The sequence below is a fragment of the Conger conger genome, chromosome 3 (assembly GCF_963514075.1).
Source record: "Conger conger chromosome 3, fConCon1.1, whole genome shotgun sequence".
Classification (NCBI taxonomy): domain Eukaryota; kingdom Metazoa; phylum Chordata; class Actinopteri; order Anguilliformes; family Congridae; genus Conger; species Conger conger.
Genome location: NC_083762.1, coordinates 59,689,261 through 59,703,483, shown reverse-complemented (window position 1 = coordinate 59,703,483; position 14,223 = coordinate 59,689,261). Strand labels below are relative to the sequence as shown.

General features: G+C 42.9%; 1 protein-coding gene across 1 annotated transcript; it reads right to left on the bottom strand.

Moving 5' to 3' along the window:
• Positions 1 to 1,327: 1,327 nt before the first annotated feature.
• Positions 1,328 to 12,686, bottom strand: LOC133124310 (rho-related GTP-binding protein RhoE). Its single transcript, XM_061235406.1, has 5 exons — positions 12,384 to 12,686; positions 11,874 to 11,961; positions 4,890 to 4,999; positions 3,910 to 4,044; positions 1,328 to 3,392 (listed from the first exon to the last, which is right to left on the bottom strand). The coding sequence occupies exons 1-5, from the start codon at positions 12,531 to 12,533 to the stop codon at positions 3,144 to 3,146; spliced, it is 732 nt and encodes a 243-aa protein (XP_061091390.1). The 5' UTR covers positions 12,534 to 12,686; the 3' UTR covers positions 1,328 to 3,143.
• Between the last annotated feature and the right edge of the window lie 1,537 nt (positions 12,687 to 14,223).

The following is a 14,223-nucleotide window of genomic DNA, read 5'->3' as shown; positions in this document are numbered from 1 at the left end:
GAACTGTGCTCATGGCCACCCAGGAGCAGGAAAGCAGGAAATGCCAAGGATGGGAGCCGACAGTGGACCGGGGAAGAAAGCATCATTTCGCTGATGCTGCCCAGTGGATGACCCCAAGCCTGGAGGTGGTTGATGGTCAATAAGTGGGGATAAAAGTATCATCCTGGTGCAGCCGACTGTCATGGAAGGGCTGTGAGCGGTCATTGGAGAGCAGACATGCCACATATTAAGATATGTGCAGAGTGCAGGGACAAATGGCTGGCAGACTTGTTATTTTGGAGGCTGGATGCAGAGGATTCCCTGTGCAAGCGGTGTTGAGACTGTCGATAGCCATAGGATTGAGCAGAAGCGCGTGGATTTGGGGAAGCAGCAGAGGAACAATTGGCTGGTCATGGAATCAGTGGGAAGAGGTGATCTGGAAGCCAGGATGGGCGCGGACTTGGCTACCACTGTGAATTAGGAGTCCAGATCCTTGAGGAAGGTTGACATCAAGTCCAAGGCAACAACCATGAATGGATGACCGCGAGGTATGGAAAGACATTCCAGAAGACACGCCAGACCAATACTCACGCCATAAGGGTCGGTCAGGATTGAAAATTTGAGGTTGACAAGGTTCTGGTCTCCACTGCAAATCAGGTCTTCATTGCTTAAAACTGGAGTCACCATTAGGTTGGAACTTCGTTGCTTCAGGCATTAAATGTGATGCTGCAGGAAGCACCATTTGAAAGCATGAAAATCCAAGACCAAATGTGAACACTGGCATAACAAATAATATTTCAGACCACAAATGACCCTAATCTAATGCAGAATTGTTGATCCAATTCACAGTAATGTCAGTTTACAATCAAATCAATGTGACTGGGAAAATGTATTAGAGCCACAAAAAAAATAAAATAAAAATAAAAAGTAATGTACAACTCTATACCAAACCTCAGGCAGAACTAGAATGTCAAGAGTAGCAATCCATTTCAGTAGCATTCCACTGCAGTTATAATTTGGTAATTTCCCTTATTTTTAAAGCCACCATTCTCCACACCCACAGGAACAAAAGGAGAAAACATTTCAAAGCTACCTACAACAGAATGTTTGTTTGGAAGGCCTTATAACAGCCTGCAGAAATAATGTTCCAAGACATTCAGTGAAAACTCTTAACAAATTCCAAGACACTTGGGTTACCTTAAGAATAGTGGAATCACAGATTTAGACTGAGTGAGTGTTCAAGGGTGAGGATTTGCATAAAAGTAGGTTTGATGCCATTTAAGAACCAGTCAAGAGCAGCATGTCAACCATGTGTTGCATGCTGGATAATGATAAACTCACAACAATAAACATTAAAACTTACATTTATTTAAAAGAAAAAAAATATACTTCAATAAATACAGCGGAAACATCAATTAACAGACTTACAAATGGACTTCAAACATTCAAAAAGTGAGGATGTTCTACATAAAATGACTTCCATAATTTAATAAAAATAAACACTTATGTACAGAAAGCATATACAGACTAGCTGATAATACTGCCCTTGAGGACTCCAATGCAACATTCTGAAAGCATTTCAGAATCATCTCCAGTTGTACAGAGAATTGGAATACACCGGAATATCATTCCACCTTTTTTGCGTGAACTAACAAGATCAAAGTGCAACAAGAGCATATGCAGAATATTGTAATGTATAGGGTAGTATCTGGCCCAACATTTCAGATATGTAGCCTTCAACAGAATGTCAGCCCACAGTCTTGACCTCCACATTAAAAAAAAACAAAAAAAATTTAAAAAGAAAATTTTTTTATAAAACCAAGGCTGCATTATGTTTTTCAGAGGGAAATAAAAATGGTACACTTCATTTAAGTTGTTTCCAACAGGGACTAGAGAAACTAATGTATTGCATAGCTGAAGACATCCTTGCTGAAGGAAACTTAACTGCAAGATGGGCCTTTTTGAGGCAGCCTCACTTCTGATTGGCTGGAGAAACTTCCGACTGAACCTTGTGCGCACAGATAATCACTGATGCAATCACCCGTCTGATCTCACCCACAATACCCTGGTTTCGATTAAACCCTTTTCTTTTTTCCAATAAAGGAGCTCGATTTCTAGGCTAAAGATATTGTGCCGAGTAGAACCAATCAGGAATCACATTTCTTGAACCCCAACCACACCCCTTTTGTTGTGGCATTTAAAAAAAACGAATCAATTTTAAAGGAGTTTGATCACAGGAAATAAAGATCAACAGCAAGTTATGGGATTTAACAATTAAAGATTTTCTTTGGTTAAAAATCATGAGGGCAAATGAATATGAAATGCCACTGGGATGATATGAAAATGAAGGGCTCAAATGCAGAAGTATGGCACAGGTTTTTGCAGAACAGAACAAACCAACTTATTTATGGTCTGACCAACTCTCCATGGCTGCTATGAAATGGGAAAAGGACCAAATCAAAATAATCCAATTTAAAACCCACAGTGATTTGCAGTCATTTTAGTTCCATGTCTGATGGCCCCCCCAAATAGGTTCCAAGGGCCAGTGCAAGAAATCACTCATTTTCCTGTCTGCAGGCATAGTTTCACACACACACACACCCACCCCCAAAATGAGTAGAATTGGGGTAGGGAGTGGCTGAAGCCAATTTCACATTTTAAAAAAAGCTCTGACATCAGTTCCTTCCGCTGCACATTTCCTGTGAGGAGGAAGCGTGCAACCCTGATTTCATCCCCTCAACCTCCTGATGCAATATCTGTAACAGGGACACAACTTCCGTGTGTGTGTGTGCGTGCGTGTGTGTGTGTGTGTGTGTGTATACAAAGTCAGAAGCATAAAAATGGACACGTCGAGACCTTAAAGCAAAGGCAGGTTAACCTTTAGGTGGGGGTGGAGAGGTGCAGTTCATTGAAAATCCCTCCAAATAAAGTCACTTTGTAGATAATGGGCACTGTGCACTCCAGAAAAAGCAGTGAACCTCAACCAAGAGTGAAACCGATGCTCTAAAGTGCAACTCAACCCCCACCACCACCACCTCCTTTATGCATTTGTAAATGTGTTTTGAGAACAGGGAGAGGGGCTTGCTTTGCACTCGATTCCTCTTTCCCCTGGTCTACTTCCAGCATCCAAAAAACACACATCCACACTGGCAGGAGTGAGGCGGTCACATGACCGTACAGCTTTTGGCCTTGTCCTTCCTGAGGTCCGATGCCACAGCTGCCAGGTCAGGTCGACCGGGCATGTGCGAGATCCTCTTATTGGCCCGGTTGGACTTGTTCCGCTTGACGTGCTTGCTGTTCTTGTTGACGCAGGCCAAGGTGGCCACGTGGAAGATGTCCCTCACACTGTTCTCTGACTGCAGGGCCGAACACTCAATGTAGGGGGCGTTAATCTGTTTGGCCATATTTGAACCCTACAGGAAAAACATCACACAAGATTAGCCCATTCCAGCACTGCTTAAATTAACAGTGCAACGCTTCATGCTGGCAGAAGGTTCACCCAATTCCATCAGAAGTCTGATTTCAATACAAGTGTAATCCTCTTTGCACCAACACTCAATGGCCTAAAACCTTAGTCTCAAGAACACTTCAGTCAGTGGCCCCAGATTAGCTCAACACAGATTCGCTGCTCCTGAAGTGGTTCAGATAATTCAGAAGGGACTTCAGACAAAAGCAGAGAAAATTAGTCTAAATGGCAGCCTTTCGGGCAGGATAAATTTTATGCACACAAGTAAATAGCAGACGATTTACAAACGGCAGAGGAAATTAACACCCCTTTGAGAATCTAATGTTCTTCTCCCGCAAACTTGTGCACGTGATCCATTAAAGCACTGCAGTAACCTCATAAGTGTTGTTTTCCCCTGTGCTTAATGGAGAAATATTAAGCAGGGGCAACATCAGCTGGAAGAGGGAAGCGGACAGGACGCTCACCTGGTCGTACGATACCGGCGTCTGCCTGTGACTGGACAACTCCACCAGTGTGGTGAGGTCTGTCCGCAGGTCCGATTTACAGCCCACAAGCAGCATCTTTGTGTTGGGGCAGAACTCCTGGATCTCCCCTTTCCACTATAGCGAAGGTGCAGAAAAAATAAATAAACCATTAAATCACATTCACCATATAGAGATGTATACTGAGGAGGTTGCCATGCCAACACATGCATGTTCTCCTCTTCAGGTTCACTTACTTTTCCCACCCAAGTTTTCCTTTACATGCAGCACCCTTAAAATGGTGGAGATGAACAACAATTTTACCCCATGAAGCCAGCCTGTGGCTGCTGCGTGACATGTGGATTTCAAGCAGAGGCTTGGGAGAGCGGATGGGAATCATTTGAGCCACACAAGCGAGTGATTGTTTTCACAAGTGGGGCGGCAAACAAGACCCAGACCCCTCCAACCCCCAACCCCACCCCCTTTCCGCCTAGACCCCCTCCACATGACAGTGACTTGGCACAGCAAGGATAAATTCTCAATGACATAAAGGGTCAAGGGTCGTCCAGCACTCGCACCCCATGTCTGGGTTGCCTCACGTGCACGACCAAACTGCTATGGCAACGCTTGGCAGTGACCTGAATTATTAGCCTAGTTTCCCCACATGTATAAGCAGCTTGGGACCATTTTTTTCACCCTTTATTGAACCACAAGGTTGGAGAAATGCCTCCCTGTGCAGTAGCTAGCCACTCAAACCCCCCCCCATTTGGTACAGCCCAATTCTCCCCTCTCATCCGAGTTTCTCAAAATCACTTGACCTACTAACACAAAGGAAAGCTTTTTGCATGGGCCCAAGTGTCTGAAATGCCACCCGGTGAAAGACAATTCACTTCCTGTCAAATAAGGGAAAGCTGTATAAAAAGGTAGAACGCATTTAAGCACAGTCCAACAAATTTGAAAATGCAATTCCATCCTATACTGACCTTCTTCAAAACACTGTCCAGGGTCTCTGGTCGGCTGATGTCAAAGCAGATGAGAACGGCGTCAGAGTCTGGGTAGGATAGAGGCCTCACATTGTCATAGTATGGCGAGCCTGCAAAAACACCATGGGCCGATAAACATCAGAACCTGCTGGGGTATTATAACACTACACCGCTTATTCAAATGCACACTGGTATTCCAGTAATAACAGAACACAAAATTAATCATACAAAATAACTAGGACCACAACAGATGTACACATTATCTAAAAAGGGTCAATGCTACCACTAATCAGTTTACAAATTTAGAATCGTCACGACACATTTAATATTTTTAAATGTCAACTGTAGATTTAATTTCAGGATCTCATGAGCAGAAAATATGACATACATGTTGAAAGATTTCTCCACAAGTCAGGGTCAGGAAGGGTAATTGTGTAAGGCAGCATTTAAAGCCAGTGGAAAATATGCAATACAATGTTCAGTTTTTATGGAACAGAATTCTTCATTCTGGATAAACGAGGTTAAGAGAACAAACACAAGACTACCCAAAGCCAGAAATAAGCCTTCTGCCCAGATAAATGAGAATTTATCAAGAGAAACAGAAGCACCAGAAAACAACTTTCATTGGCCCAATTATTTTAGCCACTATGTCCGGCATTACTTGTAAAATGTACTTTGACTGCCCATTAAAAATATGCATACAAAGGGTGCATGCCTAAACAATTTCCATACATTCAACATGCATGCACACCAATGTTGAGTTATGCACCGGCCCTCCAGTCATGCAGCACAGCAGTTTATGGTGTAGCGCATGCCTCAGCACCTTTTCATAAACAGACGCTCACACTCAATACCTGAGTGAGCCATCGCTTCAACTCCATCACACATTCATTCATTACTTCTACTTCAATCATCCCATTCCAAGGACTCTTAACTCATTAACTGGTCGGGTTCATTTGCATCCAGAGCACGAGAGGATGAAAGGCATATTTGCCAGATCAGGAGGGCTTTACTATACATTCACAGGCTTGCAAGGCTTGCAAGGAAAGATACACAAGTCCACACACTGCGCAGGAGGGATCTTCTCAGATTAGGTACCCAAGCTATTGGTGCAAAATAAAACATTTTTTAAAAAGGTCTGAGAAGCCCCACCCCAACCATGGTGCAAGATCGTGACTGTCCAACACTGCAGGACTGGGGTCAAATACATTTACTGTAACACCAATTCACAAAATGAAGTTAAATTAAATTAATAAATTGGATTGCACAGTAGGCACAGAATTGATAGGATCCCCCCCGCCCTCCCAAAATTAACAAATTGAATTTGCTCTGCAACCCTGACTAAAATGTACCAAGTGCCACATCTTTTGTAAAACAGAAGTTTTGAACAAAGTACATCACAGGCCGACATGGCTCAGGCAGTAAGAGCAGTCGTCTGGCAGTCGGAGGGTTGCCGGTTCGATCCCCTGCCCGGGCTGTGTCGAAGTGTCCCTGAGCAAGACACCTAAACCCCAAATGCTCCTGACGAGCTGGTGAGTGCATGGCAGCCAATCGCCGTTGGTGTGTGTGTTTGTATGAATGGGTGAATGAGAAGCATCAATTGTACAGCGCTTTGGATAAAGGCGCTATATAAATGCCAACCATTTAGCATTTACAGGCCAATAAAAAGATCCATTAAAAAAAGAGCTTTTGGGACTTGGTTTCCTTGAAAGTCAAGTGTGGGTTGAGAAATGCATCCACTGGGGAGAATATTTAGGAGAGCCACACGCTACAGACAAGGGATAGTCTCGCTTACTCAGTGGAGAATTCGGGATGCCCCCACAGGCCCGATAACAGGAATACATGGAATTTTCCAGAATCTGGCTCTGTGGGAGGTCTGCGTTAGACTCACAAGCACATGCACACTACTGCTCCACAGTTCACCCGTTTATCACAAGACCCAAAAATATTCTGAAGACAGGCGACAATGCAAAAGCGGCCATTCTCAGGAAGAGCACAAGGATCACTTGCAGAAACTAAACCATGTCTGTGGTCTGGTAAAGATGAACTCAAAGGAATGAAGTAATGACCACAAGCATTTCATTCTGCATACTTGGTGAAAGACAAGCAATTTGCTTGCAGCAGATCCAAATTCTCAGTTTCTTTTTCTTCTAAAATGACAAGAGGAAATGTATCTTGGATTTAATGAAAATCCACACACTACAAACAAGTTGTCATGTCTATTCTGAATGAACACAAAAACAAGGCCCTGTTTTGACTTTAAATGTACAGCAGATAAATTAAATTAAACATGAGACTCATGCAAATGCAGATTTGGCCAGAATCCAGAGCGGCCCAGGTCCATCCACAACTTTCCATGCTTACATTGCACAAAGATAACAAGATGGCGTATCAGGTTTGGAGAGTGGAATTTCATTTGTATAAACAAACCTCACTAATGAGTTTGTCATCAACAAAAGTGCTAAAACAAATGTCTGCAGTTAAGTGCATGCCTAGCATGACTGCTTCATTCATATGGCAGAAACATTCATAGCCATCATCCCAAGAGACGAACATCACACAGGCATTTGTACAATGGGCCTTGAATTAAAATGTGATTTGCACACACCCGCGTGCAAGCATTGAGTTTATCCCAGTCACAGCTCAGTCTACCCAAACTGATTTACCATCTGCCTCCACCTCACATTATTCCTACATCCATAAGATGGAGACCAGCAGTGTCGGCAGTCATTCTATTAGTTTATGCATTTAGCAGAAACCTTCATCCAAAGAGATGTGCATACAAAGTACCTTGCTCAACTGCCACATTTCAGAATCAAACCTGAAAACCCAAAGTTACAAATCCACTTCCCTAACCAGTGTAGTGGTGTTGGCAGTTCAGATCGGGCCCTAAAACTGCCCCACAAACCTGCCAAAGGCAGAGACACCCAACTCCTAAAAGGGAAGAACCATTTGGTCTAATGGGGAGTGGGGGATGGGCATTCACCAGACCACATGAAATGTAGTCTCAGCCACAGAAATTGCAAGCATTTATGCCAACATTTCCCATCACGCCCTTGATCCACAAAGGATACCAGCTGGTTTTAATTTCCAACAGGATGTCTGGTGGCTCAAGCGCCATTCCAAGTCAAGCACCCACCCATCAAATTCTGCTCCAAGATTGATTCACTACTAATGAAGATGAATGTCAGAACTTCACTCAGCATACAATATCAAAGTGGGTTGGTGCACCGAGGAGCTTATTTCGGTCTTCTCACTACTGAAGGCATGAAATGGCCTAAAATGAGTTGCAATTCAAATTTAAAATTGGAAAAAGTGCTGGCAAACTACAAAACTGGTTATAGAAACCACATTCTCCCAAAACCAAAAGCAAGTTACCCAGTTAGGAAAGAAAAGGGCCCAAAAAGACCAACTGCCTACTGTCTTCAGTTATGCAACAGCAGCTGAATTCCATCTCCTTCCTCGCTAACAAGGTAAAAGGTTTATTTGCAAAAGGTTCATTCATCCCCACATTCAGACAAGCTTTTAAATAGCTGTTCCCATCCTAATGCTCACAATGGATTCTTTGTACCAAAAAAAAAAAAAAAGGCCCAACCTTTCTGACTGAGGAATGCAAAGCATGCGGGTCCAATTCACCCAGCCCTGAAACGCGATGCCTGAAATGCGATCCCGAAAACAATGGCTGAGGTCTGGGAAGGGGGAAGCATACCCAGCAAATTTACTGAAAGCTTGGGAACCGTAATCATGATCTGGGGGGCTCAGGTGACACCAAAGCAGTTCTCCGGTCCCTGCCAATAACCAGGGTGTTCCACTGAAGGCCAGACTGAAAGCAGAGCCCACTATGTCCACTGAAAATATACAAGCATTTCAACCGGTGTGGTTTTCTGGGCAAAACAAGCACAGCAGCCTTTAACAAGGCCATCTTGCAGCAGTGTGGCACAGCAAAAGTTGTCCGTCCCCCCCCCCCCCAGGAGACCATGCGTCTCACATTTCATAAAAATGTAAGGTGCTAAATACTACCATTCCATTTTAATGCTAAATAAAAGGCCATTTGAAAAGAACGCAAGCGTCATGAAGGCAGGCCTGAGCATTCAGTAATTTACTGCAGTTTTGCCATTTAGGTTCTGATTGACAAGCCCAGGGTAATTAAACCTTTCACAGATAATTGAAAAAACAAAAGGACTGCCAGGTCTACCCCAGACACACCCATCCCCCACAGCTCTACGGGGAAGACGCACGGTCTGATAACAGGAGCCTGTTTTACAGAGCCCATTCAAAAGTATGGCTGTCTTTAGAGTCCATTCAAAAGGAAGGAGTCAATCCAACAGCTGCCAGTCTGCAGGCAGCTAGATCTTAATCCCCCCCCCCCCCCCTCACACCTAATTTATTTTCATATCACAATGTACATTTTGGCCATTACATCATTTGTTTCCATTTGCAGTTATGCATCAATGCCTGGAGTTTCCAAGTAAACCAATTTGTACAATGAAATTGGTGCACTGAGCAATAAATCTTCCATAGTACCGTATTGAAAGATTTAAGGACAACTTAGAAAAATTCAGTTATGCAGACTGTCGTGCTTCCATTATTCACGTGAAGAAAGGTTTTCCTCGTTCCCAGCACTGTATACACAATTAGGTTCAAATGAACAAACTACAAATACAGAGCTACTTTGGGTCCACCAATATAACAAAGAGAACAATTAAAATGTCCCCCCTCCACTTTGAAAGCACAGATAATGACCAATTTGGATGAGGCCTTCACTGCAGGAAGTCTAGGGAATTTGGCGGGGTTTGTCTATAGGGGGTTGTTACTGAATTCAGGGGGTGCAAACAGAATGAGAAAGGGGCGCTTTGAAACGAACACTCAAATTCACGGGACCTACAAAAGGCATGTTTGTACACAAGACATACCTACATCACTAAGTGCTGGAGGCATTCAATAATACTAGCTGAAGGGGACCAAATGACCCAAACATGCCAGACAGCACCATTCTTCAACTACCTTTCATTGCACCGCTATGGGTGGGGATAAGGACCAGCCATTTGTACCCCATTTTAGCCCCATCCCCTTCCCTTCCCTCCTGCATCTGTAGCAGTCCGTGTTCTACACTACACTACACTGGGATAGTGACTGATGAGCTAACAGATCTGTTGACATCCTTGTTGGCTGCGGTCTGTATAATGGCCGGTGTTCAGCCTGGGAGCCAGCTGCTGAATCTACCCAATTACATGCAGGGGACCCCCCAGATAAAGTCAACCACAGTACTGCTCAGCAGGTATCGTTTTAAGGCTTTACAAGCTGCCAGATGCAAATCAAGGTTACAAATATTCCTAAGACAATCTTTAACATCCTCTTCTACATCTCAGAAAGTAACGGAAACCATTTCTATTCATTAGAATTCAAGGATTTAATTCCAAAAACATGTTGAGGCATGCCCCACACTGGCAGAAATGTGAGCAAGTGTACTGGAGGGCAACTGGCCTCAAACTCTGATAAGAAATCTTCCAGAAATCAGAAATGCCTCCAGGAAGACTCCCAGCTCTCTAGCCCAAGCAGTATGGAGGCGGCATGTGCAGTCTGCAGCTGAGGCAGGACGAGAGAGCCACGGCCAGGGCGGGCGCAAGGGAACGTACCCAGCTGGAGGTGCAGTCTGTTCCAGCATTATCCAAACCGCCCCCCACCCATTCCCCCAAAAACTGCTACACTGAGAAGCTGGTTAGCAGTCTGGCCAATCACAGAGCTGGATGTTTGGCAACAGCAGATAATTACTTCCAGACCCCAGTAAGGCACTCCAAGGTTTATTTTTTCTTTCTTCTGTTCCACTGGAAAATGAGCTTTACCAGGAACAGGTAAGAGGTGCAGCAAGAACTGCATGCATGCGTGTAGTCATTTTTGCATTTGTCAGAAGAAGCCTGCTGTCCAATCACTTCTGTGCTGAAGGAAGCCATTATGTAGCTTGACAGGGCATATTTATTTTAAATATAGGTGTAGACATTTAGTTCATACTTGCAGTGCAGTACATTATGCAGAACGTTGATTGGATCCCTTGAAAACAATTTTCCCATTACCGCGTAGAGTTCATTTTTCCTAGTTGAGAACATTTATGAAGGCCAGGCCAACTTTTTCCTCCGTTCGATCAGTGTTAATTTGCTGTTGAAAAGTAATTGCATAGGTCTGCCAAGAAATCCGCAATTCCCCCAAACCCTTCTTTAGACGACCACACCAATCATTACAGATGTGCGAGGCTGTAGGCTAGCCTGTATTAGTGTCCTCTGTGGCTTGAAACGTGCAAAAACAGGGGTGGTGTGCGGGCGGTGCGCCGGAAGATTTAATAATGCTGTCCACCCCGCCTGTCCAACGACCAGTTCCAAGCATTCCAGAGACGGAGCGTCACCGAAGAAGGCCCCCACAATGCAAGCATTTGCAGAGAGCGTCTGGTTAACACGGTGCAAATTAGGGGCGCAAGTTTCGCTGGCGTTATAGCAGCACAAGCCCGAATTTATGCAAGTTAAGACTTGTGGGTAACGGTTTGCGTATCATTTACAATTGTCAAGTTTATAAATGTAACTGTAGCAGTTCGTAACATTCCAAATAGACCACTGCAAAGCAAATTCAACTAGGCTAAGAGACGCGGCATAGCTTCTACTCAAGCTGTAGCAAAGCAAGCTTCACGATAAAATCTCGGTCTAGACATTAATTTGGCAACACATTGACATTTCATGCGATTACATATTTCCGGATTAGGAAAACATTTCATTCCAATTCAATTCCTGACCATAAGTTATTTTAAGACCACTCTAAAATACTCATCTGAATAAATGCATGAAAATGATAGACTACCCATTACAGCGCAGAAGCGCAATGATAGTCGTGAAGACTGTAGCCAACGATAAGATATGCAAACATTTCATTTACGAAGACAGCCTACCAACAGACTAATGACATCAAAACAACCGAAAGGGCAAGATCTAAAGCTCTTACCTGAGGTGTCCCACAGACTGAGTTCAATCCTTTGAGTGTCGATTTCAAAACTGGCCGTGTAATTCTCAAACACCGTGGGAACGTAGTTCTAAACAAAACGGAATTGTGTTTAATGCAACATCGGCCAAAGTGTAGCAATATGCAACAAACCAGCTTAGATAAAAAGATATCCTACTGCTTACAATCGATTAAAATTTGCTTTATCCTTTCTCCAACAAAGAAGTTCACGCTTGTTCAGGACTTCGATTCAGGCAGAAAACACAGCCTGTTTTACAAGCCCAACTAACGTTTTACATGCGGTCTAGCAATTTTGAATTTTTTAAAAGTCATAGCAATATGGCCAACTTATTAACAAGTGGTGAGAGAAATGCATTTCAGTGATATGGATTTAAGGAATAGTCGAACACCCTCGCTTTATAACTAAAGTAGACTACATAGCCTACATTATGTTGTTTGATTTACGAATCCATAGGTGTTTAGCTATCCACCGACACCCTTTCTTAAACGTACCTCTGGAAAGCAGTCCTTCGCAAAGACATGAAGTAAAGCGGTTTTCCCACACTGGCTGTCCCCTACGACCACTATTTTACATTTCACACTTTGACTGGGATCCATCCCGGATTTAAGAGATAGCTTCTGGCTAGATCTTCTCTCCTTCATTGATTTATATTTTAAAATAGTCCTCCAAAGTACCGACTTCGTGGAAGAACAAAAAAATCAAACTTTGGCAGAAATCTGATGAAAATTCCCGGAGCAGCTGTTCCGAATATCACACTGAGCCCGTTTTCCTGGCGAACAAGCAATATCGTCTCTCCCTCCGAATATAATCTGTTCTGTGAAAGCATGTTTGCCGGTTTATATACTCGGCTGAGAACCAATCGCTTTCTCTCACATCGAAGGAAGCGACGCGTCCCTCCTCTTTTCCCGCACGGGACAAAAGGCGCTGGAGAGGAGACACAGAAACTGCGTAAATAACTACTAGGAGAGCGCCCCCATCGGTTTCCATTGCCATTTACCAACTTGGTATATGTTAAAACATGCCCGGGTGATGCTCCCATGACTAAAATGTTAAAAGTATTTTTCTTAAATCTTAAATTGAAGTGTGAAGTGTGACTGCAGTGCGATGCACATAAATACACATACATGGAATGTAGGCATAAGGCTTTTCTCGACCACCTATGTTGAGTGGCACCCTTAACCTGACTTAATAGGCCTGTCTAACGCACCTATAGAAACACATGATACTCTGATACAAACATTTGAGTTGAACATATAGCTAGTGACACTTTGTTAAGTTGGTGTCATACATTGTGTGTACATGCACTATATGCCTATATGCATTATTTACTTAATTTTTTTGCAGTAGCTAGACCTTGCTAGACCTTGAATCATAGCTGGGTGTATCATTCAGTGAAATACGTTTTGCCTACTTATCTGCTTAATGGGTTTGTTCTGGCCAGCACTGAAACAAAGGGTTTTCCTTAATCTCATTGCCAAAGATACTTTCCCAAAGCAAATTCTAATGGTAAAGTTTGGTAATATTTTTGGAGCATGGGTGCAAAGGGTTGTGATAGCTCTTCTGATGCCAAACTAGCAGCCCAATGGCACATTTGCATCCCACCTAATCCCTCCACTGGTTTAGGAGAGATTGAATAAATTAACTTCAGCATTAAAGGTTAAAGGACCTCTCGATAAATGGCAAGGGCTGGGGAGATATACTGGAGACTAGGGAATACTTTTAACAATCACCGGAATTAAATAATGTAATGTAATTTATTCAAAATATGTGTGTGATAGACATTGTTGCTAACAGAGGTAAGGATTGCACATTTAGTGTGAGGCATTTTTATGTAATTCAGTGACAAAAAGTTATTTGCCAAAATAAATAGTACAATTTGTATTCAATAGTATCAAGCATTTTAATAAATCAGTTGTTAGTGAAAACAAAAAAGATAAATGCATTAATAAATCCAGGAAACCAATAGCATACCATAGTCCTACAGTAACATATTGTTTACCACAATTCTGACATTCTATACAAGGCCTTCCACAATGTTGGCTCTGTAACAAAGAAAATCAATACGTCTCACTCCAGATTAGACAGTTGTGCTGTGCAGTAATCTTTGGTGTCCCTTCAAAAAATAAAACATATGGTTATAACACTCACCGAGCACTTTATTAGAAACATTTTTACTTTATGCATTTAGTTGCTGCCACATGATTGGCTGATTAAACATTCACATTAACAAGCTGCTGTACAGGTCTACCTAATGAAGTGGTCACTAAGTATATGCAGCACGTACACTCACGGAGCACTTTATTTGGAACATTTTTACTTTAGTACACCTAC

Bases quoted from the DNA above. Each gene is read 5' to 3' on its own strand.
- LOC133124310 (XM_061235406.1), bottom strand. From the start codon at position 12,533: ATGAAGGAGAGAAGATCTAGCCAGAAGCTATCTCTTAAATCCGGGATG. The intron at 4,045-4,889 runs GTCAGTATAGGA...CCTTCGCTATAG, and splicing joins TGGACAGTGTTTTGAAGAAG to TGGAAAGGGGAGATCCAGGA. The intron at 3,393-3,909 runs GTGAGCGTCCTG...TTTTTCCTGTAG, and splicing joins CGCCGGTATCGTACGACCAG to GGTTCAAATATGGCCAAACA.